This window comes from Gadus chalcogrammus, chromosome 11 (assembly GCF_026213295.1).
Source record: "Gadus chalcogrammus isolate NIFS_2021 chromosome 11, NIFS_Gcha_1.0, whole genome shotgun sequence".
Taxonomy (NCBI): domain Eukaryota; kingdom Metazoa; phylum Chordata; class Actinopteri; order Gadiformes; family Gadidae; genus Gadus; species Gadus chalcogrammus.
The window spans coordinates 9,246,654-9,270,207 of NC_079422.1; the positions used below are offsets into that span (position 1 = coordinate 9,246,654).

Below are 23,554 nucleotides of genomic sequence, written 5' to 3' on the forward strand. Positions count from 1 at the left end.
AATAGGTTTTTGTGACTGAAAAGGAATGCATTATACTTTTTTATATCCATTAGAATCGAAGCCTTTATGCTTAACTTTGTAGTATTTATTGTTATTGCTTGAGTTAATACGGCTCTTTATTTGTATTGCTTAAAATTATATAGTATGAGTATTTAAGTCTAAACCTGTGTAGACAGGATAAACACCAAGTGAGCAGAGACAGAACGAGCGTTGTCACAAGCCAACCACATTGTGTTTTATTGGGTGCTTCAGTAATACAAGTGCACAACAAACCACTCTGTAATTGCAGAGGTGGCGGGTAGCCAGTAAATATACAAGTCCTGCCTCTTTCACGGGCAGACCTATACATTTGTGGTCTGCCTCCAAAGCCTTTGAAAAAATACATACAGTACAAACAAAATCAGTGGGGAGTCGAAAAAGCTTTGACTTTTTTTTTTCTTCCATTGATGCAATTCCTCCTGATTCATGCAGGTAACATACTGTTGACAGAAATACAAAATGAAAACTTTAAATGCGCCAGGAAAAAACTAAAACGAAAGTAGTAAAAGCATATAATCTGTATGTTTTGTTCCAGGTGCCACTAAGAAAACAGATACATATGTATAGCTGAAGGACGACGTGTAATGATAGGTATATTTTTTTTGTTTCTTAATACAATACTTCCAACATTCTGATGTTGAAAAATAAAAATGCCAATCTACTCTTTGTATAAAAAAGAAGCTTTCAAGTCAACAAGGAACAAAAGACAGTTCTTTACACAGAAAAAAGGTAGATAAAAGGTTTGGGAGGGAGGAGGGGCAGGGCAAGGTATATCGTTGCACTTAGTGGGTGTGCTTTGACAGACCGGGGAAGAGAGAGTGAGAGAAGAGAGAGAAGAGAGTGAGAGAGGTAGAGAGAGGTACAGTGAGAGAGGGCAAGGGTGTTTGAGGGAGCGAGTGGCTAGCGTGTAGCAGCCTATGTAGCGTATCTCTTGGTCCACTGCTTGGCTATTCTGTCATGTTCCGTTCTGTTGGTCAGGTACTGTGTGGCGATGCTCCCCACCAAAGGGTCCGCTGCAGAGAGGGAGAGGGATCAAGACAAAGAGACAGGAGAGAGAGAAGAACAGGTTATGTTCCAGATTGATGCTGTTTTGCATGCAATTTTACCTATTCAAGTATTTCTGCTGTGATTTTTTTCGATCTTTATCTTGGTTTTGGAGTAGACTACCAAAAATGTATTGCACACATTTTTTAGTATACAATACAAAAAATAGTAAAGATAATATTTCTCCAAATAGAACAGTATGTGTACAAGCTCATTAGCTTTAAATCGTGTGCAATTTTATTTATAATAAATAGCTGGGTATGCGCCAATGATGAATGGAACCAGGCTGAAACATCTTAGTCTAAACACCAATAAATATAATTATTGATCAACCAGACGTGTGACATGCGTGTGACATGTCAAAAGGAGACATTAAATGAACGCTAAAACTGTAATTCACCATGTTCTAATGACCAGGAAGAAATGTTCAAATGATTTCACACCAAATGTGATGAACTGAACTATTGCTTTGACATAAAGATAGAGAATCTCCATCACGAAACGCACTACTGGTGTATAGGGCGGGATGATAAATCAATATTAATATCTATCACGATAAAAATCTGCCGCTACATCAGGGATCCGTTTTTTTTTTTTAAAACATTTCCGATACATTTAACAGCATCGATTACTGACTCCACCCTGAGTCGGTGCAATGTGTTAAAGCAGAATACAACACGCTACATCAGTGGGTGATGACGAACATCCACACAGCGACCCACAAACAAACTGAGGGAGTTCCCTTTTTGGACATCCCGGTAATCTGAGCACCGTTCAGGTCATTTTGTCTGCAAAATGAGTGCCCCTCACTGGGGCTAGTTGATGCATGTTTGCAGCCCCTCCAACTAACAACAACTCACGGTGACACCTGAGTGGTCATACTACTGCTCAGAAGAAAATGACAGAGTAAACGGAGTGAGAGAAAACGAAAGGATGACGAAATTGTACCCAAGAAAGGTCATACCACTTTAGATATTTGGAAAGGGTTCAGCTACCATAAGTAGGACTAAGCTCAGACTGGTATTGGGTGCAGAATATGTCTGCGACCAGTCCTCAGCAGAAAAGGAAACACCACCAACCTCTTCCACCATCTCAAAAGGAAGCACCCCACAGAGCACTCTTGACAGAGCACTATGGTTCCAGCAGGAACAAACCCTAATTAACCTTCTGGTTTCTCTAGGGTCTTGTTCTCAAGAGCATGCTCCTTAAAACTGTAAAATCGAACATTAATAAATTAATATTATAAAATATATATTGCGATGATAATTGATATCGATCACTATAAAAAAATCGTTATACGATTCTCTGCCATACCGTGAAGCCCTACTGGTGAACATAGCAGGCAAAAGGTATTCCCCGTACTTTAACGATTAATATGAAGTTGAAATGCTGGTATAACATTCAAGGTTTACTAACGTACCTCATTAAATGATCCTACATCATCAATCAGGAAACCCTTTAAAATTAAAACCCAACCCACCCAACCCCTGCCGCGTGAACCAGTTCAGCTCTGAATCGTGTGTAAGAATCTCCAGTGAGGGCGCCCCAAACTGAGGGTCCGGCCTGGGGGGCTAGCAGGGGGTCCCTTACCTGGGTTACAGTCTGTGAGCAGGGAGCAGATGGACAGCAGGACCTTTGAGATGGTGAGGGCGGGGCTCCAGTTGTCCTTCAGGATGTCCAGACAGATCACCCCCTGGCTGTTGATGTTGCAGTGGTAGATCCTCGTGCGAAACGTCACCTGCACAACAAGGACCCAGGTTTAATTCACAGAGCACCAAGGATCAGGTCAACTGAGGCACTAGACGACATCATCAGGAAGGTGTGGGGTACGGAACGTTGATTAAGGCTTCACACGTGTGTGAAAGCCTTTATTTCTGAATCATTAATACGCTAACCCAAATATCTATGGTCTCTATGTAGGCATTAGAGAACAAGATACCAAACCTCAACCAGACACATATCTGAAAATAATTTACTCTCTTGGATGAAAGCATCTGCTGATTGACTAAATAGTAAGTCAAGACAAAAGTACCAATCATCATCAGCTTTTCATCAACAGACGAACTTCAAGTCAGGCACACACAAAATGTTCTAATATAAGTAGTGTTGCTTGCATAGGAGGGAAAGATATGAGACGCTTTCTTGGTCGGTATGAAACAAGATAATTGACATTCAAATTAGATGTCGAAAGGTCTGAGATACCAATACAATTATGATTTTATGTAGCTTTATATATCCTCATAGGTCTTACTTCACACCCTGGCCCCCACGACGCAGCCCCACGGTATCCTGAGGCAGCCGTAAGCTGTTTAACAGTTTATAACGCCTGGTCGTCCATCTGAAGTCTGCTAAACCCACCTTGTCCGTCAACACAGCTATCTGAGCCCACTCTTAAATACATGGAGAAATACTTTGATAATAACGGTTTTCTTGGGATAAGGGAGACTCTGGGATTGGGTTCAAATGTTTCTTAAATCGTTTGATGTAATTATCGCTGGTTACCCGATTCTAGAGAGGGATATTTCTGTTGTAGAAAGGCAGCAGGCTTTGAGGGATTTTTCTTTAAACGTTTGTCTTTAGTGATCCATTGCTGGTTATGCTTACATTTATATTGGAACCAGACTGAAAAAAGAATCATTCTCATTATATTAAATATGAAATAGACAGAATATACCACTGATGCACCACTAGATGGCAGCAATCGTAATAAAGCCTTTTATCACTGTAATGAATAGTGCTTGTGAGAGCTAAACAGTGCCGGAGCACTAGAGCAAGAGATGAGAGAGCCAGAGCGTGCCTTTGTGCAAATTAGCAATTTGATTTACAAGCAGAGTGACACCAACACCGTCATTGACCAAACAGTTTAGCCAACCTTGCCGTCCACCCCCACCTCTCTAGAAGCTGGACATCTGTCCCGTCCCTCTTCCCAATACCCGGGCCCAACATCTGTCCCCCCCTTGCACCCCAACATCTGGAAGCCACCTGACCTGCCTGACCCTCCACAGGAAACGTGGTAATGGACCTTTTGGAGTGCTGGACGCTATAAATAACCATGCCATGGCACAAAGCCCACCCCTCCTCCCCTGCCCTCCTTACTTCTCCTCCCCCCATCCCCCTCACCCCGTTCTCCTCTGCCAGCACCTCCACCCGCCTGTTCCTCACCCCTTCCTCCTCCTCCCTCCCTGATCCCCGTTGCTAAACACATGCCCATGGTGAGCCAGCCACGAGGAGCGGGCGGGGGGTCGGAGGAGGAGGAGGAGGAGGTGGAGGCGGTGCAGAGGAGAAAAAGCCGCTGTAGGACTGACTGCTTCCAGTCAGCCCAGGGAGCAGCGGTGGTGCACAGGCCCATTGTGCACCGGAGCTCTGGGCCTGGCCATGGAGGGGGTGTTGGATACGGATCACAGTGTATGTGTGTGTGATAGGGAGCTGTAGGGGAAGGGGAATGGGGGGGAGGGGGACTACAGCCCTCCGGCTAAAGAAGCAGGCCGAAAGCTTTTGGGCTTCTTTGATTCTGCTGTCAAACCGGGAGGGAGCAGGGGAGAGGGCAAGAGAGAGAGAGAGAAAGAGAGCGAGAGCGAGAGCGAGAGCGAGAGCGAGAGAGAGAGAGAGAGAGAGAGAGAGAGAAAACCTGAGCTGGAGAGGGTGAGTTAGGAAAAACGTTCAAAAATGTACACAAGAAACTCAGAGCAAGACTCAAAGAGTTGAAAGGATAATTGAGTACAGAGTGGGACAAAGGAGGATCCACCTCGACACATTTTAGTTGTCAGTGTCAACATCCGATCAAATGGCCTGAAATATGCTGGGGCGAACAGGGAAGAAAGTAAACCGTTTTTTTATAATAACTGAATCTGAACTAGGTTCGTTCATGCATGACAACAATTTATAATCGACAAAAACAAAAAGAAAGTACAAGCAGATATAGATGAACACGCAGACATATTATGATGATAAATAATCATAATATTCTTTATATTTGGATGTTCGATACACCAGGTCTACTATATGCCTTTGACTTCTTTTTATTTCTTTTTATTGTATTTATTCACTACTATTTAGTCATTTAAGTGGACACTTTTATCCAAAGCCTGCCATGGAGTCATTGAGCAACACACTTTAATACTGCATCGTCCCTGGCTTTGTGGACTCGGTCGCTCAGACACCTGCCATCGACTCATCGCCGTGAGTGACGAGAGACTGCATCGTGTGCGGTCAAAAGACTTATTTAGCTGTTTTGACTTCCTTTAGGCTCACCTCCAAGGGTTTTGAAGGGTTAATGTGCACTCACCTTGGGGGGCTTGAAGGGGTAGTCTGGCGTGAAGGCGATGTCCAAGAAGAAGACCCCTCCCTCGTACACTGAGCCGGGGGGGCCCAGGATGGTGGAGCGCCACTCATAGATGTTGTCTCCCTTGGGCCCGGCGCTGAGGGAAACACAGAGAGACACGAGACATTGAGATGTGTCCATCAGCCCGGTGCAGCCCCCCCTCACCATCACACAGGCCTCACTCAAACCGCCTGTGAGTGGGAACCAGATGCTGTGTTCTGACAAGATAATGACGGTAGATTGCTTGACCCCAGGGGGTTACCCAGACAGCTGAGGCTCAGGAAGCATGAGCATGATTGTCTCTACAAGAGGAGAGGGGCTTGCTCAGAAACCGGAAGCAGGCAAGTGTCTGGTGTAGCCGTTGAGCAAGGCAGTAGTACAGTATCGTCTTTAACAAGGTGCTTGTGACCTTGGGTGGTTTGACGTTGCTGTGGATTCACCAGACTAAATAAAGTCCTGTTTATTTCATGAGGATTATTAAGCCATCTAGTGATTCTTTTTTAGATTGCTCGATAAGGGGTTCCCAAACAGTGGCGTGCCTTGAAGCCACCTCTGGAGACACTTTAGATCGAGGAACCAGACACTATTTTGCGCAGTAACACAAGCAACACTTTCTCATTAGCCTGGTAAAAAAGGCAGATAAACATTTCTCTCGGTAAACGGATATCCGAACGGATACAAATGTAAGAAAACAAGGCATGTGAGCGTGCATCTATATTTTTGACACGTATTTTCTTTTTCTAATGTTTCTGCGGCCTACCCAGCGACCCACTTGGTCCTCTGCTGCGACCCACTTATGGCTCCCGACCCGCCACTTGAAAACCACTGACCTAGATCATCTCCACAGCGTCTCCCAAAATACAGACATCTTCAAACGTGAAGCCCCCTTTATCTCGTATCTCCTCAAGGAGCCCACTCATCCTTCCTGACCAGCGTCTGGGCTGCACAGCGCAGGAAGGTCACATCTGCTCCATAGGTCGGGTAATTAACGCCACTTCCATATTAAGACCTCTCCCCCCCCCTCCCCCGTCCGCACTGGGCGCAGCAGGACTCCCGGGCTGGCAGGGGGCCAGGGGAGACCCTGGGACCGGGTCCAGATCACACGGCCTGTTTCAGGGCACTCCACCCCCCCCCCACCCCTCTTGAATTTCATGTAATTACCATCCACGACCTCAACCAACCCCCCCACACACCCACACACCCACACCCACACCCACACCCACACCCACACCCACACCCACACCCACACCCACACCCACACACACACGTTAATTCTCATTACAAATCTTGCAGTCCTTTGTGGAAATTGTGTAGTCAGTCATCACCAGTACAAATTGTGGGGTGCCCAGTAGAAATGTAGAGGTCATTTGTGAATATTGGGTGGTAAGTCTTCAGTACAAAAAGTTTAGTGCACTCAATCAGGAGTGCCGTCAGTCCAAATTGTGTAGAGTCATCAGTACAAATTGTGTTGCGAGTTCTCAGTACCAATTGGCTAATGTTGTCACTAAAGATTGTGTAATGCTCACTGGAAATTGTGCAGTGCAAATTGTGTCGGCCATAAAATATATTGCTTAGCCATTTTGCGAGGGCCATGATTACTATGAATTTGATAAGGAAAATATGAAACGATTAAAAAAAAAATATGAAACGATGTTAAATAAAATGTCATTATATGCTCAAATGCTATTTAAATAGGATACACCATTTGTGAAATGTGTTTCAATGTGTGTAAAAAGCACATGCCTCTATTCAATCAGCATAGTGGCTAAGCAAAAGACCATGCGTGTCTGAAACCCATAAGCAAATTCCAATTGTTTTTTTATAGAATTTTATAAAACATGAATTTTATTCATGAAGGTGGCTGGAAGGAATGTTTTTTCTAGTTTGTTTTTTTCACTGACAAAAAAGAGAAATCTTTACCAAGATAAGATAATTTTAATATTCAAATCTTTCTGAACATTAGCATCTGTAGTTCCCATTACTAATCAATTTAAAGTCTTTAAATCTTCAGTGCAGTTCAGTAGTGTGTTGGCTAGTGGTAGGAAAATTATGATGATATTATGATTCAATCCGATTCTCTTTGTGTTGCAGCCTGTGAGATATTTCACAGTATATCATCAGGCTGAACAAATCAATAGTCACAATCAGGACATCAAAATGGAAATCTCCACTGAACCAAAAAGTATCAGTGCAAGGGGAAACTGTGATTCAGACCATGGAGCACTTCTTGCAGGCTTTGATCCAACCACACACCAGCACTTAACACACAACCTGATAATCAGCCAGAGATGATACAGCGAGAGGAGCAGGTTCCAGCAGGAGGGCGTCTAAAGCGTGCCAGCCCAACACACACCCTTACAGCGGCACCACACTGAACACACTATGCATGAGTCAACACACACACACACACACACACACACACACACACACACACACACACACACACACACACACACACACACACACACACACACACACACACACACACACACACACACACACACACACACACACACACACACCGCCTCTGCCACTTGGTTACACTAAAGCCTCCCTTAATTAACACTTTATGATCGAGATCTCCCTCCCTCTTTCACTCCCTCTCCCTCTGTCTAGCTCGCTCCCCCTCTCCATGAATCTCCCTCTCCAACCCTCTCTCTCACTCGCTCGCTCTCCCCCTCCCTCTACCGATCTCAGTTTCTCTCCATTGCTCAGGATTTAACTGAGAGACGCTGCAGTCTTTCAAATCTCTTAATCTTGGCCGCTAGTGTTTTCAGGGCACAAGAGCAAATCTAAGAGGATTTTCTTCAGGCTATGTGGAGAAACATCAAAAATAACATTATAATAACGGGGAGGGGGGCTACATCATCCGTTACTGAGGTGTTATGAAGAAAATAGACCCATGTTGGCCAATGGTTTACTCTGTGAAGCCAAGGTGTTGAGCAGTGACTTCCTGGTCTAAGGGATTTCACAGTCATGTGGCATTAGTTATACGCCTTAGTTATACGCCTAGGTATTACGCGCAGTGTAGTGTTCAGGCATTATACAAAAAAAACCATCCATATGGATCTGAACCGTTTCCCATCCAGCCTGTGAACCCCCGACATCATACCGTACTCATATTCCCCGCTCAACCGCGCAGCGGGAGGAATTCCTGAAGATACTCGGCATGCAAAGCGCTTCACTGACGACGAGGCTAAGAGGGGGAGATATTGTGCTTTCTAAAGGCTTGGCATATCGAGGCAGGCGCTCAGCGACCCTCAGAGCCCCCCCCCCCTCCGAGCCCATTGAGGCAGACCAGGTTGTGGGGGCATTGACTGTCTGAATAAGGCCCAGGCTGTGCTAGAGTTGAGCGGGCAGGGTAACCCCCTTGGCTTAGCGCATGCTGGCCACTGGGAGACGCTTTGACAACCCCACCTTTAAGAACACCTCGGGGGGAGCGGAGGGTGAGGAACACAGAGCTGGACTGCCTCCTCATCAAAAGCAAGTATATATTTAAATAGGACTGTTTGCATTTAACATGCATGAATTAAGAACGAGATAATAATATATATCCCTTTTTAATTCCTATTACTGTCCTACAGCAATTCCTTCTTCGTACTTATCTTCAACCACCATCACCACCCCTGCATGCAGCTCAACCCACTCCACCTTAGGGTACGACTTCATGAGATGCAGTGAAAAAGTTGACTCCGCCCCTGTCCATTGATTGCCTATAGGGCATGCTGCGCTGAATGCTCCGTGAGGGGAGGGGCCTGTGCCCGGCCCCACGGCGCAGAGCTGCGGCGGGGACTGGCTTTGAAGTCTCAATTATTTCTACTCTGACCAGGCAAGTCACACGAGGTAATGCACAATCACGCTCCAAAAATAATAATCTGTGAAGCTCCCCCTCCACCCTCCTCCCAGCAGTTTGTTACACACATTGCTGGAGAAGCTTAAGTCCTACAGGTTCTACCACACCTGCGGGGTGTGAAGTAGTGCTAGACGGAGGAGACAAGACGGCAAATCATCATCCTGTTACAAGAGCAGACTCCACTGGGGATTGGGATTAGGTGCTGATGGTGGTTAAACATCGTATGCTCCGGCTCTTCAAAAGTGTTTACATTAAAAACTGTTAAACGAGTTTCACACTCATTTGAGTCACAGTGATCTGCAACTGCAGATTCATCCCATAGGTCTTATTCGTATAAGCCATGAGAACGGTATAGTGATACAGCTTTCATATCATGGCAGTGTATTTAGTGGTTATTAGTTATTAGCCAGCCGAGAGAGACCTATTACAGCCAGCAGCTGTCTTGGGAAGATTCTCCAACATCAGACAGGCCATAATACTTTCAAAGAACCATGGCATCAGCAGGACCTGTCAAACACTGACCTATTCACGGAGTGTGAAAAAAAAGAACACACCAATTTTAAGAGCGACCTCCAGCAGCAGTAAAGTGGCCAATAACAGCCCTGGAGGGAACCGTATCTGTTACCAGAGTTTCCCATTACCACAGTATTATTCACAGTATATCTCAGGAGCCACAACATTGCTGCAACCTTACCAATGGCCGTGGGCTCAGTTCCGAAGGCTGAGCCATTTCCCTGGTGAAGCACGTGTGAACATAAGACTCCCATTGGTGTCTTTATCAAAATGTTACCACCAGTGAATATGATCTCGGACTAGCAAACCCTGAATCATCCCGACACCCACACTAGAAACTGCCATGCTACAATTAGCACGATGGTGACACCAACACCTACCCCCACAGAACAGGATGCTCTATATATCTAACCAAGGAAAAAGACAGTTTCCACCCTCAGACACACACACGCACACACAAACGAACAAACCGAGCGCCCCTGGGGTGAGACATTGTTTAACAGTGACGCTGATAGCGTCGTCCTGTTTTTGTGAGGACTCCCAGTATCTGTGGTAAACACTCTGTATATGTGGCTAAAGACTTGTCTGTGAGGACCCTCTGTATCTGTGGCGTGTGGCATTCTCCATGCGTTTGTGAGGACCCTCTATATCTGTGTTATCCTCAATGTGTTTGTGAGGACCCTCTGTATCCGTGTTATACTTGATGCATTTGCGAGGACTCTGCATGACTGGTATCCTAGATGCATCCGAGAAGACTCTGTGCCGATGTGTTGATTCACTGGTATCTAGGGCATTGTTTTAGGGCTCTGGGAGACATTAGAGTGGGGGGGGTCCGTGAGAATCCTGCTCCGAGCCCCCCTCCACAGAGATTACTGCTCTCATGCACGCACACGCACACACACACACACACACACACACACACACACACACACACACACACACACACACACACACACACACACACACACACAGTGGATTTTAATAGTTTGTATGTTATCATTTGTGGTGTGAAATGCTTAAGCTACACCATGATGTGTATTTAAAAAGAGATTGCCGACAAATTTTCCTCGATATAACCAGCCGAAGTAGAGCGCTGCGCCGATGCAGACAGACAATAAAACAGAGCATCGGTATCAAGGAGAACGGTCAGAAGGTAGCCATTAGCATTAATTAGCGTTTGCGGTGTCTGCTACCGGTGATTGCTTCTGCCATTGATCTCCTTACAGGCTGGGCAAACACCAGCGTGACTAAGTACACAGGAGACCAGACGCTTAAAATGAAAATAAATAGGAGAGCTAGTCGGCTGGGGGCGGACGACAAGAGTGAGCAAGAGAGAAAGAGGTGGTGAAAGGAAGGGATCAACGAGAAAAGGAGAGAAACAGGTAGTGAAAAAGTAAGGAGATGAGGGATATTGCGAGGCGAGGAGAGCGATTGAGAGATTGTGATTGCAAGGAGAGATAGTGATTGAAAGAAGCGGGAAGATCTTTAGCCTTCACCGGATCCCCTAATTCCTCCTCCTCCGCCTCCCTTCCTGCTCCAAGGAGACCGTGGAGAAGGGACGAGCATTTCCATATAGATTGAGTGACCTTTCCCCACCGTAACACAGTAGAACGCCCCCACCGTGCACTGCTTCATCATCTGTAAAACCTTATTTTCCCCCTCACAAAAGGCCATTGTGCAGATTGGTGCCAACTTCATGCTAACCTTTATCTTGCTGGACGACCGCCCAACGATCCCTCACCTGTCCCGTCGCTATAACGTTACCCTGGAATCCCTCCTTCACGACGACACGACAGCGAATTAAGGTGGAAGATATCTCAGAGTGATCACGCCTCATCGCTTGGCCCGGCGAGGACGAGAGAAAGTTTGCATTGGGTTTAAGGTTCAAAGGCTGTACAAGTAGTTGTATCTGTATGAGCTGATCTGAGTGGACAACCCATGGACAGCCAAGATTGACATGCAGCATGTTTTCAGATGCTTTGTGTCCACGTATGTCTGAGCTGGGACATAAAGCCAGTCTCCCTGTTTCCACACAGACGGAGCAGACTCTGAATTTTAGGACTATTTCAAAGAGTACATATAACATTATTGTTACTACTTCTACAAACAAGTTTTATTTATGGTAGAAATTAATCATCAGCAAGAATTTTGGATGACTAATTCTGTATTGTCACCTCTATAAATGAGACTATTAAAATGGGCCTCTGTCGTCTGAGCAGGTCAGAATAAACTGAAACACAGCTTGTTCCTTTCCATTCCGTCCTTAATAAAAGCTAAGGGCCACAGTTACTCCAGCGGTCATTTGGTCATAAATTATAGATGGCAAAGGTTACACCTCCCATTCATTCAGCTCTTTTTGAATCTTTTTAAAAAAAAAAAGGTTAAAGCCAATAGAGACAATATTGGTATTTTAAGTTCACAGCACTTGGTCTCCCGTTTTGATTTTTGCATGCCAAAAATTATTTAAGACTGAATCTAAAAGACTGAATATCTGGAGAGCCAACAACAGAATTACCGACAAAATAATACATATTTCAATAGAAACGATTCAAGATAATTTTCCCTCATATTGAATTTGTCAACTCTGTAATTAACATTAATTAAATTAATTTTGATTTACATGCTCCAAGATCTTATTTCATAAATAGATTTGGCAAAACACCTCCCCACAACAAAATCTCATTACTTACACATTTTAAATTCCTCAAAAATTCCTCCAGGTATAAATAAAATGTTTAAAACCACACTGCTCCAAATATATCTGAAGTCCGACAGCAGCTCGTTACAAGTACAGCACAGCCAATTTAAAAGGCAAATGCTAAATAAATATGATTCAGAGGTTGTGACGCCTTGCGTAAATAAAGTCATTATTAACGTTATTTGCCGTTCTGCTTCATTTCCCCTCAGCCACTTTCCTCAGTTTTCCCCCCCCTCATGTGCTAATGACACATTCATACAGCCACGCTCTAGTCCAATCAGCTCTTTTACTGTGGCTATCAGTGCAGTGACTCTAATGAAGCAATGCTCAGCCTCCCTGACTGTGAGACAGAGCCCCAAGACCAATTACTGTGCAGCTCAACAACAGTACCTCCTTCCTCTCCTCCAACTCTCAAGCCCTCTTCGTCTCAAATGACATGCTTTGATTTTAATCCAACCTTTTATTGTTCATGTGTACAACGACACCGTAATTACCATCTGGATGGTTTCAACGGCAAACCCCCACTTTTCCGCAAAGGAGGAAAATGGTGAATGTGTGTAGCGAGCAAACGCTGTTTGATTCCTGTGAAAAAGTTAATCAGTCTATTTAGGGGGGGGGGGGGGGGGGGGGGGGGTTGATGGGAACTGAGAATGAGTATACAGTTTGGGAACCTACAATTACTATATAGTTATTTAGCAGATGCCTTTGTCCACTTCAACTTGCAGTGCATTTTAGAACCATTATTAAGGAGCAGGCAGGGCATCCTAAGCTCTACAATGCCAACCGGTTGACGTTGGACATTCAGGATCAACATCAGAACTGCCCACTAACCAGCCTCAGTTGTTTTGTTTCAGGGTAGTGGTTTGTTTTGGTATTTTCTCACCGGGCTGTAAGCGCCAGGTTTTACAGCGCTGTATATAAAATGTGGGAACTGCTTGATGTCCTCAGTGTTGTATTCTTCAGCGAGAAGCCTCACACCCGGTAGAGACTTTGATGGTGTAAGGACCCCTCCTCCTTCTCACTCTCTCCCTCCCTGTTTTTGCACACTCTTTTGCTTCTGATCGCATGCCTGCAGTAAGAGCCTTATGCAGCACAAATGTTTGCCTCTGGCTACAAATGAATAATGCAGAGCGTGTAACATTAGCATAGCACACAGGCATCGCATACATTCTCCACAGAACAACATGAGTCATTCAAACATCACTTTATTCCATAGTGTGTGTGTGTGTGTGTGTGTGTGTGTGTGTGTGTGTGTGTGTGTGTGTGTGTGTGTGTGTGTGTGTGTGTGTGTGTGTGTGTGTGTGTGTGTGTGTGTGTGTACAACAGACAATGCGAATAATCTCAAGTTTCTAATGAATGGCAAACTTCAAAAGCCACAAGACATTTAAAAACAAAATTTCTAAGAAAGGGAGGGAGGGAGAAATCGAACAGCAAAAAGGAAAGACCTTTCGTTACATTTGAGTACACAGTACACAGATAGTGTTTTAGAAAGCTGTCAAAGCCAATCTCGCTGAAAAAGTTGCAAAAAAATACTGCAACACTCAGAAAAAGATCCCTACTCAGTTTTCACTTCCCTCTTTCAAGTATATTTTTGTACTCAGGAGCAAGACACAACCATGATTGCAGAACATGGAGTAGCTAGGACTCCCTCAACCTATGGGCAGTCATTCTGCCACTAATGGACAAAGGTCTCCCCACCCCCAGAGGTCATTGATGTGAAAAAGTGGTTCCATAACCCACAGAGCATGGTACATCATTAGACTAGCAGCCTGCACCATAACATCAGTCCTTAAGCTTAGCACAAGGATAAGAATATGGGAAAATCCAAACAGTCCAGAGAAAAGAAGTAGTGCCCCCTAGGATTTGATTCATTGGGCGTCATTCATTTGAGTGTTTGTACCATGGACATTATGAGGCCACTCAGACAGCAGGTATGTCTTTGCAGCAAGTGGAAAGCTCTAAAGAAAGGGCCATTATGTGTTATGACTGTAGATGGATTGGAAATACATCAAGTTTTGAGATTGGTTTCCCCACTAAAGACATAATAGAAGCTTAAGAGCCCTTGTTTATTTTAGCATTTGAGGTATTCGTGCGCTTGCCAAAGATTCCTCTGTTTGCTTTGCTGGTCGCCCACAGATTATCACGTCTGATGCGCTCAAAGTCTTGAAGTGCTTCCGTAGAACTGCTGTAATACCGGCTTCTATGTTGCCGTTTCATACCCAGTTTCTCCAGGAACACATTAATAACCTTTTGCACCAATGCTTGCAGGGAAACCTTGTGAAAGAGGACATTGAGAATCCAATGGCTCGCATGAATCACCCGAGCGGTGTTCACTGTCAAACTAAATGCTGCAGTGAAAAACATTAAATAGCAGATGAACATAAGTCCATGTTGAAGAGCAGCCCCTTCTCTACTGATTTCAGACCTCCTTAAGGAAGGAGAAGCATATGGATGCATAGATCGAACCCTGGTTAGAACTTAGGGTCTGGAATTTAGGGTTGTATGAGGAATTCTGATTCCAGTGTTTTCTTTGGCAGCACAAACAGTAGCAATATAGCAGAGTTGTTCAACATCGCATCATCTCGAGAATTGGATTCACATCAGATGTTCACAAAGAGCTACAAACAAACAATATTTGTTTGTTTGTAAACAAACAATATTTGTTTGTTTGTAACCATTCAAGAACTCAACTCCATTCTATGGTATGGGATTGCACAGACAGCACAGCGGGATTCCTTAATTTATCCCAGCATTCATTATGGCAATTACAGAGGTAAAGCCCAGTGTTTGTGATCGATTTATCAACTTTTTTTATTTTTTATCAACTTTGGTGTTAAACTTGGTATTTATTATTCAGTGTTTGAAGACATAGATGTTTGATCTGTGCAACGATGAAATAAGTCCATATTGAGATGATGCCGCTTTGATTGAAGTGCATCCCTCCCAGAAATTAGTGATGGACAGTTGACTGCACTCATGAAATCCTTTTTCCCTCCCAGTCAACCAAGTGATCCACCAGGCTCATGTTCACATCACAGCGATCATGAGCAATAACCCAATGGTCTTATCTCCAGTAACCGCAAGTCCTTCCTCAGCACTGACAACCATTGGCATGATTGCCTGCCCGTGTTTACCATCGAGAAGAATGTTCTCCACTCTGAAGCACCACGAGCATTCTGGCAGTATCTACCCCCACCAATTCCCCCCCCCCCCCCCCACACACACACACACACACACACGAGAGCCTCTCGCCTGTTACCACCCCCCCCCCCCCAGACCGTAACCCTCCTCCCTCCGCCTCCTCATGCATATGGATGGGGCCCCCTGCTGTGCTTAATGGCAACGCTGTGAAAAATGATGCGAGGCATGTCACTCACACACTGAATTCCCCAGGGGCCACGGCATGAGGGCCATGAAGACCCAGATCCCATGCCCGGGAAGACCACAGGAGGTTCAGAACCAACCTTCGACGGGGGGCAGGATAAATGGGAGGCTGGACTCTGGCAGAGACCCTGTGATACAGCAGAGATTTGTATTCATGTCCTACTATTGACCGCAATGTGGTCGATTTGTCGACACTTATCCAAAGTGGCTTATAGGGAATTCAGACATGTCATAGTATTTCATCCTAAAGCTGCTTTGCCATTTTATCTTTACTTTGGACATGCATCAATTGGAAAGAACTCAAATGCGGATTGCATGCTGAAAGAGGAATGAGAAGCATAGCCCCCGTTAACATGGCGGAGGAGAGGGGTCCATCGTACCATCTCCGTACCATCGTCTGCAAGTCATACATCCTAGGCACTAGACTGTCCTTTCTCTGAGGATACAGTCACATCAAACAAAAACACCAGGTGGCCGTCTTGTGTAACCACCTTCCCCTTCCTGGTTTTAATGATGTCATCGGGGAAAGACGACTGTTTCAGACATTTTAAGGTTATGACATCACGCTGGGTGGTCTTCCACAAAGAGGGCCCTCGGGAGGCAATTAGCGGTAGGATCAGGGTGTCTTATTCTCCGTTTCTAGTTCAACAGGAATCACTTGTGTTCAAATGGTCAATATATTTAAAAATGGCCTGTGTCTTTTGATGATGTGGATACCAGTGAGAGGAACAGGGGAATTACACTTAAAATGCCTGCGCCACCCGTAAATGTGAGCCACATACAACAGTGGAATGGATGGGTCCTGGAGAGGGTGGGTCTATACATACAGGAAAAGATCACCGGGAGACATTGAAAACAGCTTGTAGGACATAGAGCTTGACAATCCAACAGGCAGATAGGGTAAAAATAGAACAAACAAAGGGAGCCCATTCAATCATCCATATTCCTACCATATACCATACCATAGCTGTTGTTGCCTCTCTATGGTCCTTTAATCCATTTCTTTCAATCAATGTGATAATATTTGAAGTGTATTCCAACTGGTCTGGATCTGCTCTGTGGAGACATGGAGGTCTGTTTCTGAAGAAAACAAACTGTGTGTCTGTGTATTAATGGTGTTATACACACACACACGCACACCACACAAAGGAGTACCGTTTCAGAATACTGTATGGGGAAAGTGTTTTCTGCATTCAAACAGAGCACTCTGCCCTGCATTGCCTGGGGTGCAGGCACCGGATTCGTCAGCATGACATGTTAATAGAGAATCACAGCTTCACACTTCACGGAAAGAGTTCTTACAGTTCCAAGATATCGATCTCAGCCGTCATGAGTCCAAGCAACTGGTATATAAAGATTGACCTCTGTCAAAGTGCGACCAATCATAGCATTTTTAGCCCAGTGGTTTTTATTGTCCTCTTTGAAATATTGCTCATATCTCTAGACTAGTGTGCTTTGTTTTTCCAAAGGGCCGCGATACCGTCTGTCGAAAAGAGGAGGAGCCCGTTGATGACAGACTAAGATGAAAGCAATGGCTGTGTCGATCGTCCTCGGTTTTTAAAAGGATCCCTCTTCCTTTGATGCACGACAATTCCAAGGTGCCAGGCAAACTGTCACAAGACATCCAGGGAGATGAGGCTCAGAGAGGTTTTCATACACGCGGCAACATTCTCAATTGGTTTCTAAAGAACCATTTCAAATCGGTTTCTAAAGGATACGCCTTATAATAAAAACGAGAGTCATTCATGATGACCTAGTGTGAATGACACCTCATAAATATGTGATCCTGAAACCTTGAACTAAATCCTGACTCATCTACCTCAAAAAATACTACCCTGCCTTTCGAAATACTTGAATCTAGAAACCTCAGTAAGATTCCTCTAAAGACTTGTTTTCCACCTTAGAAAGCATCAAAGTCTGACAAAGGCACACAAAGACACCCTCCCTGAACAGTTCACACACACACACACACACACACACACAAACCAGTTCCGAGCAATTACTACTCAGATATTTAGATGAAACTTTTATCTAAAGACTCACAATTAAAATTATTAAGTAGAAAATTAAGGATGAGGGGGATATGGCATCGTACTAGTAAGGAGGCCGACAGAATGGGCTGTGAACATTGGCGATTTGTTGAACAGAGTATATTTTGGCTGAGAGTCAACCCCTAACCAAAACACTATACAGTTCTTCCAGCAGTGCAACGTTACCACCAAATAATAACAATCTCGTTCCCCATCCTCAACCTCAACCCCGTGCTCAACTTGGGTGGGTGGGGGCTCAACCAAGCACTCTGTGGGAGGACAGCAGTCAGTTCTGCCTGACGATAAGGTAGAGAAACCCTGCCTCTCCACTCACTGGAGCTCAGCCAAGAACTGACTGACAAGACGTATACAATGTAGTATTTATGTAGTGTGAATGTCAATCCAGAGAGATGGATACAGATAGACAGCGAGAGAGGGAGATGGACGGGGCGGAGGGGGGGATGTTGTGGGGGAATGGGGAGATTAGGAGTGAGATAGAGTGCGAGTGTGTGAGAAAAAGCAAGATAGAAAAAGAGCAAGCTTGTGAGAGACAGAAGGGAAAATGAGGGGAAGAACAAGATAGAGTTATGGGTGGTGAGATTGAGAATAAGAAAGAGCTAGATGGCAAGAGAGGGAGACGAAAAAAGAGAAAAGGTTGAAATGGTGGGAGAGGGGAGAGATTGGAAGGAAATACATCATCGTCTCCTGGCTTGGTAGCCAGAATTCACCAGGGAGAGAAGGAGCTCTTCTACCCCACAAATCAGTGTCCATCTGGTGAATTGTACCAACAGGCCGTGACTCCATTTGTGGCGGGAATACGATGACTAACCTTTCAGCTCCCGTTCAGCCAGGGACGGGCAGGCAAGCTCAAAGAATAACAACACTGGCTCCAGCCCTAAGCCTCCAGTCAACAACCAGCCAAGCAAACGCACAACAACGAAGCACATCTGGCTGATGCACAGGAACAGCAGAGATAGATTTGTATTTGTCCATTTGATATGAGTAACACTCGGATAAATACAGTTCCCAGGGGAAATTGTTTCCGCTACAAGCACTCTGCGGAGTATAATGGAACCCATTTGGGTAGCTGAAAAACATAATATGTAATGAAAATACATATATGCATGCATAGACTATGATCTTCCCTAATCTATTTGGATGTTGTCTCAAAGACCGTTCTTATTTTGTTAGGATTTGTTGCTGTCCACTGAAGTTTACAGAACAGATTAGGGGGCGGGTGATCATGATTGTTTCCCAGGCAACTCCCACCCCTGCCAAGATGGTGGCTGTGAAACGTTTCTGCCGACGATTATTTTACTTTGATTGACTTGTACAAAGTAAAATAATAATAATAACAATAATAAGCCTGTGTACTCGTGCTTAAAAATGTCAGGCAACATAGTTCCTTCCACCTCCCCCTCCTCATTTTCCTCTGAGTAAGAGGGCTTCTGACTGTTTATGGTCCTTGAGGAACCATCTTCAGCTTACAGTGCAATAAAAGCAACTCAGCCTAGAGTAGAGCTCAACGGACTAGCCAAATGTGTCTTGATGCGCGACCATTGACGGCGTCAAGACACATTTGGCTAGTCGGTGGAGATTGAGAGGGGCTGATTAAGACTAAAATAGTCTTTGGGAGTAGCGATGCCACCTCACCGGGAAAACCACATTTTGTTCAGAAAACACAGGGATCCATGTACAACACAAAGCCAGTTTAGGAAAAAAACAGCCAGTCCTTTTTCACACATCGACTTCACAGCAAATAATAGTATCCCACAAAGAGTAGCACACATCCAAATATACATCTTTCCTAAAGTAGTGTAGAATACATAAACCTGGCTTGGCAGCATGGATGCTGCCAAGCCAGGTTTGGCAAGTCAATACACCTACAAAATTACTGCTTTGAGGCGAATAAGGGGGGAAATGGATCCATTTCCCCCCTTATTCGCCTCAAAGCAGTAATTTTGTAGGCAACAATGTAACAGAGTAGTAATCAATGAAACATTGCTATGTTCAGCACGTGAATAAAGCACATACACACTCCCCACAAAGGCTTACCTCTGGCCTGTGTGCGTGTGCGTGCACCACGGACAATGGTTATTGTGTGCCGCAACGTGGCCGTGCTTGTTTGAGGAAGTTATGCACGAGGGACGGAACACAAAAACACACACACACACACACACACACACACACACAATTACACCGCCCGACCCCCACACATGAACACACACACACTTAACAACCCTTCTGATACAACTAACACAAAGTGAAAACATCACACTTTGACGCTTGCTTCTGTTTCTACAATAGCCTGCTTTATTTTCTGTTTCTTACAACCTTCCCCCTCATACGCTATGGACCACACGGCCGTGACCATCTTCAGGCAGTGTCCAACTCAGCTGAACCACTTTAATCCCCCAGATTACCACTGCATCCAAACAAAAACCTTCAGGGAATAACACCAAAACAGAGAAAGAGAGGGAGATGGAGGATAGAACCAACTCTACCACCTAGAAAGCCCTTGTTAATATGCCTTGTCTGTCAGGCATATTAGGGCCTCAACTCCGATCAGGAAGGTCTAATACATCTTCTGCATGGTGTCTTTTAGGTGAGACGGCAAAGAGGAACTACAAGAGAGTGAGCGGGGTTTTACCTGCAGTTTGGCGGGGGGTCGAGTGTGATCTCCGCAAGCTCCTTCTGAATCCTGGGAAACAGACAGACACAAATCAAACACGCTGCTTTGTTTTGACTGATATTTTAAAACTCGCTTTCAATGTGGAGAGGCACTGAAGGATGATTTTTATAAGAGCTTTCAGCTGGGTTATAGATCTGTTCTCGAAACAAAGCAGCAATTAAAAAAGAGCTTGGATAGGACATGCCATTGTAAGTAATACGAAACCTTTTGTGTCTACATAGTATTATCACTGCCATGAGAACTGAGGACGGTTTGTACAGAACATTGATAATGGATTTTGTCAAGAGAGAAACTCACACCACCCCTCCTCCATGATGAAAAGATTCATTGTGAATTAAAACCATCATCCAAATATACAAATGCCCTTTCAGCTCGCTGACAATCAGTTTGTCTAATCAGTGATTGAATTAAAAAATGTAATTCATGCAAAATTATGAACTATGCACACGAACAAGGTGGGATTCAGCCCAAGCGAGAGGGAGATTGGAGGGGACTACAAGTGTCACTAAAAAAGGAAGACGTTGGCAACATCGGTCTCTGTCACCGATAACTAAATATACATAAAAGACTCCCTGGCCTCGGCCAAACCTTGTTAAACCGGCTGCATTATTCTGTCGTCACCCGCATCTCTCAATCAATTACAGAGGTGTATGCGTGTCTCAATGCACGTGATAAAAGAGGTCTTTATTCATAGTTTCACAAGTTCATCCAGAGCCCGGGCGTGCCACAAATGTGTTCTCCATAAATTAACCCCACAAATAGAGTGAGGCGTTCTTCCTAAAATAAGGCTGCCTGTCCCCCGGAATAACTCCCCAATCCCTGGCCACAGCTCCCCCCTATAGGACCCTGCGCTCCTGGACCCACCTCTTGGCACTGGTGGACAGTTTGGCGGCGGTCTTGCTGGAGATCTTGGTCTCCTTCTTCTTGGGCTGGACCTGTTCGCGCTCCTGCTCCACCGGGAGCGACTCCCTCTGGTTCCCCTCCAGGTCAGAGCTGCCCCCACTGGTGCTGGGGCTGTCGTCAGGTCTCTGGGCTTCACTGGACATCTTGGGCCCTTGAGGGATAGGAGAAGCATAGGAGATGATGTAGGAAAGGACGACTTTAAATGGTGTAGATAATACACATGTGACGGTGGACGTGTAGATGTAGATGAACCTGGGGCAATTTGATCAGATTATAATCAAGCTGTGAAAAAATAATTCAGACCGTTGTTTGTCATCTCAACGATATGAAACTGGTTGTATTCATTTATAATATAGTTTACAATAAACTGCTGTTTCACAACGTCTAGTTATCGGCGTCATTAGTTACTGTCCCAGTGTGTACGCATTTAATTAAAGGCTATATATTTATCGATAATAAAAGAGAAATGGTCCGGCGCTGTCCAGTTTTACGTCCAGGTTTAGTAACAGATCGGTTACTATGATCGTCATGTAAATAGTGGTACATTTTGTGACCAATAGATCAATGTGAGGGATGTAATGGCACATAATGAGCACGCCGATAGGGAGATTGTGCTTTTTGTGTGTGTGTGTGTGTGTGTGTGTGTGTGTGTGTGTGTGTGTGTGTGTGTGTGTGTGTGTGTGTGTGTGTGTGTGTGTGTGTGTGTGTGTGTGTGTGTGTGTGTGTGTTTGTGTGTGAGAGAGCAGGATCCCTTCAAGGGGGGCATCCATCTCCACTAATCTGCCAGGAGGAGCTCTGTCGCGGATTGCTATGTCAAGCGGACGACAAAGAGCTAAATAAACATATTGGGTAACGAATAACTGAAACCGAATAGCATATGTGAAAACCTCACGGAGATGGAGGCAGTTAATCAAACCATAAGTAGCTGCGAAACGCTCGCCTTTCCCGGGGGCGTTTCTCGATGGGGACATCAACCCCGGGATATATCTCCTCTTCAGATCGATGTATCGACTTATCGCATTCAATACAACGTCTACGCCAGGTCATTTTGCTCGGATCCAGACCGTGATCATTCAATGATGTTTACTATTATTCGATATTATGCAAAGCGAAGACACTACTTCTGTAGTCCATCTCGAATAAGACCACCGCAACGTGTTTCCCTCTGCGCCAGGGTGATCATAAACACAATAGGTCGAGGGACCCCCTGTGGAAATCGATCCGACCACAAACGCGATACGGGGTTTATGGGGAAGTGGGATCTGCATCTGCCGCGGGTATTCGTAGCCTACTGCTATTGGGTACTTAAATAGAACAGGCCTCGTCGTTATAAAGTGCAGGGAAATGCGGGCAGAATGGGTTTCAACATCTGAAACACGGGTAACTAGATCCTCGTCGGAGCCAGTCGACGTCCCGGATCAGACGAGCCAGTAGGAAATGTGTGTGAAAATGCTCAGCGATTCCTGAGTGTCCACATTGTGCATGGAGAGCACTGACCCTGCCTCGGCACAAAGGGAAACACGTCCCACCCACCCCCAACCCACCACCCCCCTCGCACTGGAAAATGCCACTTTCCCGGGACATTGACTTACTTTTCTAAACATCTACGAGCGCCGATGAAATGCATGCATCGATATTACCTTGAAGATGGCCGTCGATGCGGCAATCCGAGTTATAATCCCAGGTAAAAAAGTAGATATCCTTCCACGGCCGTGTGCTCGCTCTCGTGTCCTTGCTATTTAACTGGAGGTAGCGACAGAAAAGCGATTACAGAAAACAGCGCCGGACCGCCTCCACGCGCGCTCCCGCTTCACGCGCACTGCTCGTGCACGGGGACTGCATTGGAAGGGCAAGTGGAGTGCTCCGACTGCTTCTTTTTCTTTTTGAGCGTGGGTTAAAAAAACATGATTTTATTTCGTAAATTATCTCGGGATTTCAGCTGGGATACTACAAAATCCCCTGAACGGCTTCAATTATTGCGATGGAAAGGCCAGACTCTAAATGATGTATCCGTCATTAAATGCTCTGCTGCTAGATTTTGCCATTAGTGACCAGGGGCCAGGGCCGTTATAAAATG

The 23,554-nt window shown here is 45.1% G+C and overlaps 1 protein-coding gene across 1 annotated transcript; it reads right to left on the reverse strand.

The window, feature by feature from the left end:
* Positions 1–7: 7 nt before the first annotated feature.
* ube2e2 (ubiquitin-conjugating enzyme E2E 2) lies at positions 8–23,242 on the reverse strand. Its single transcript, XM_056602189.1, has 6 exons — positions 23,118–23,242; positions 21,439–21,628; positions 20,533–20,583; positions 5,369–5,501; positions 2,674–2,821; positions 8–1,052 (listed from the first exon to the last, which is right to left on the reverse strand). Exons 2-6 carry the CDS (start codon positions 21,618–21,620, stop codon positions 955–957), a joined length of 612 nt encoding a protein of 203 aa, XP_056458164.1. The 5' UTR covers positions 21,621–21,628; positions 23,118–23,242; the 3' UTR covers positions 8–954.
* Positions 23,243–23,554: the final 312 nt, after the last annotated feature.

Excerpts from the sequence above, each read along its gene's own strand:
- ube2e2 (XM_056602189.1), bottom strand. The coding sequence starts at position 21,620 with ATGTCCAGTGAAGCCCAGAGACCTGACGACAGCCCCAGCACCAGTGGG. Across the intron at positions 5,502-20,532 it reads GACCCCCCGCCAAACTGCAG|CGCCGGGCCCAAGGGAGACA; the intron begins GTAAAACCCCGC and ends TGTTTCCCTCAG. Across the intron at positions 2,822-5,368 it reads ACCCCTTCAAGCCCCCCAAG|GTGACGTTTCGCACGAGGAT; the intron begins GTGAGTGCACAT and ends CTTGTTGTGCAG.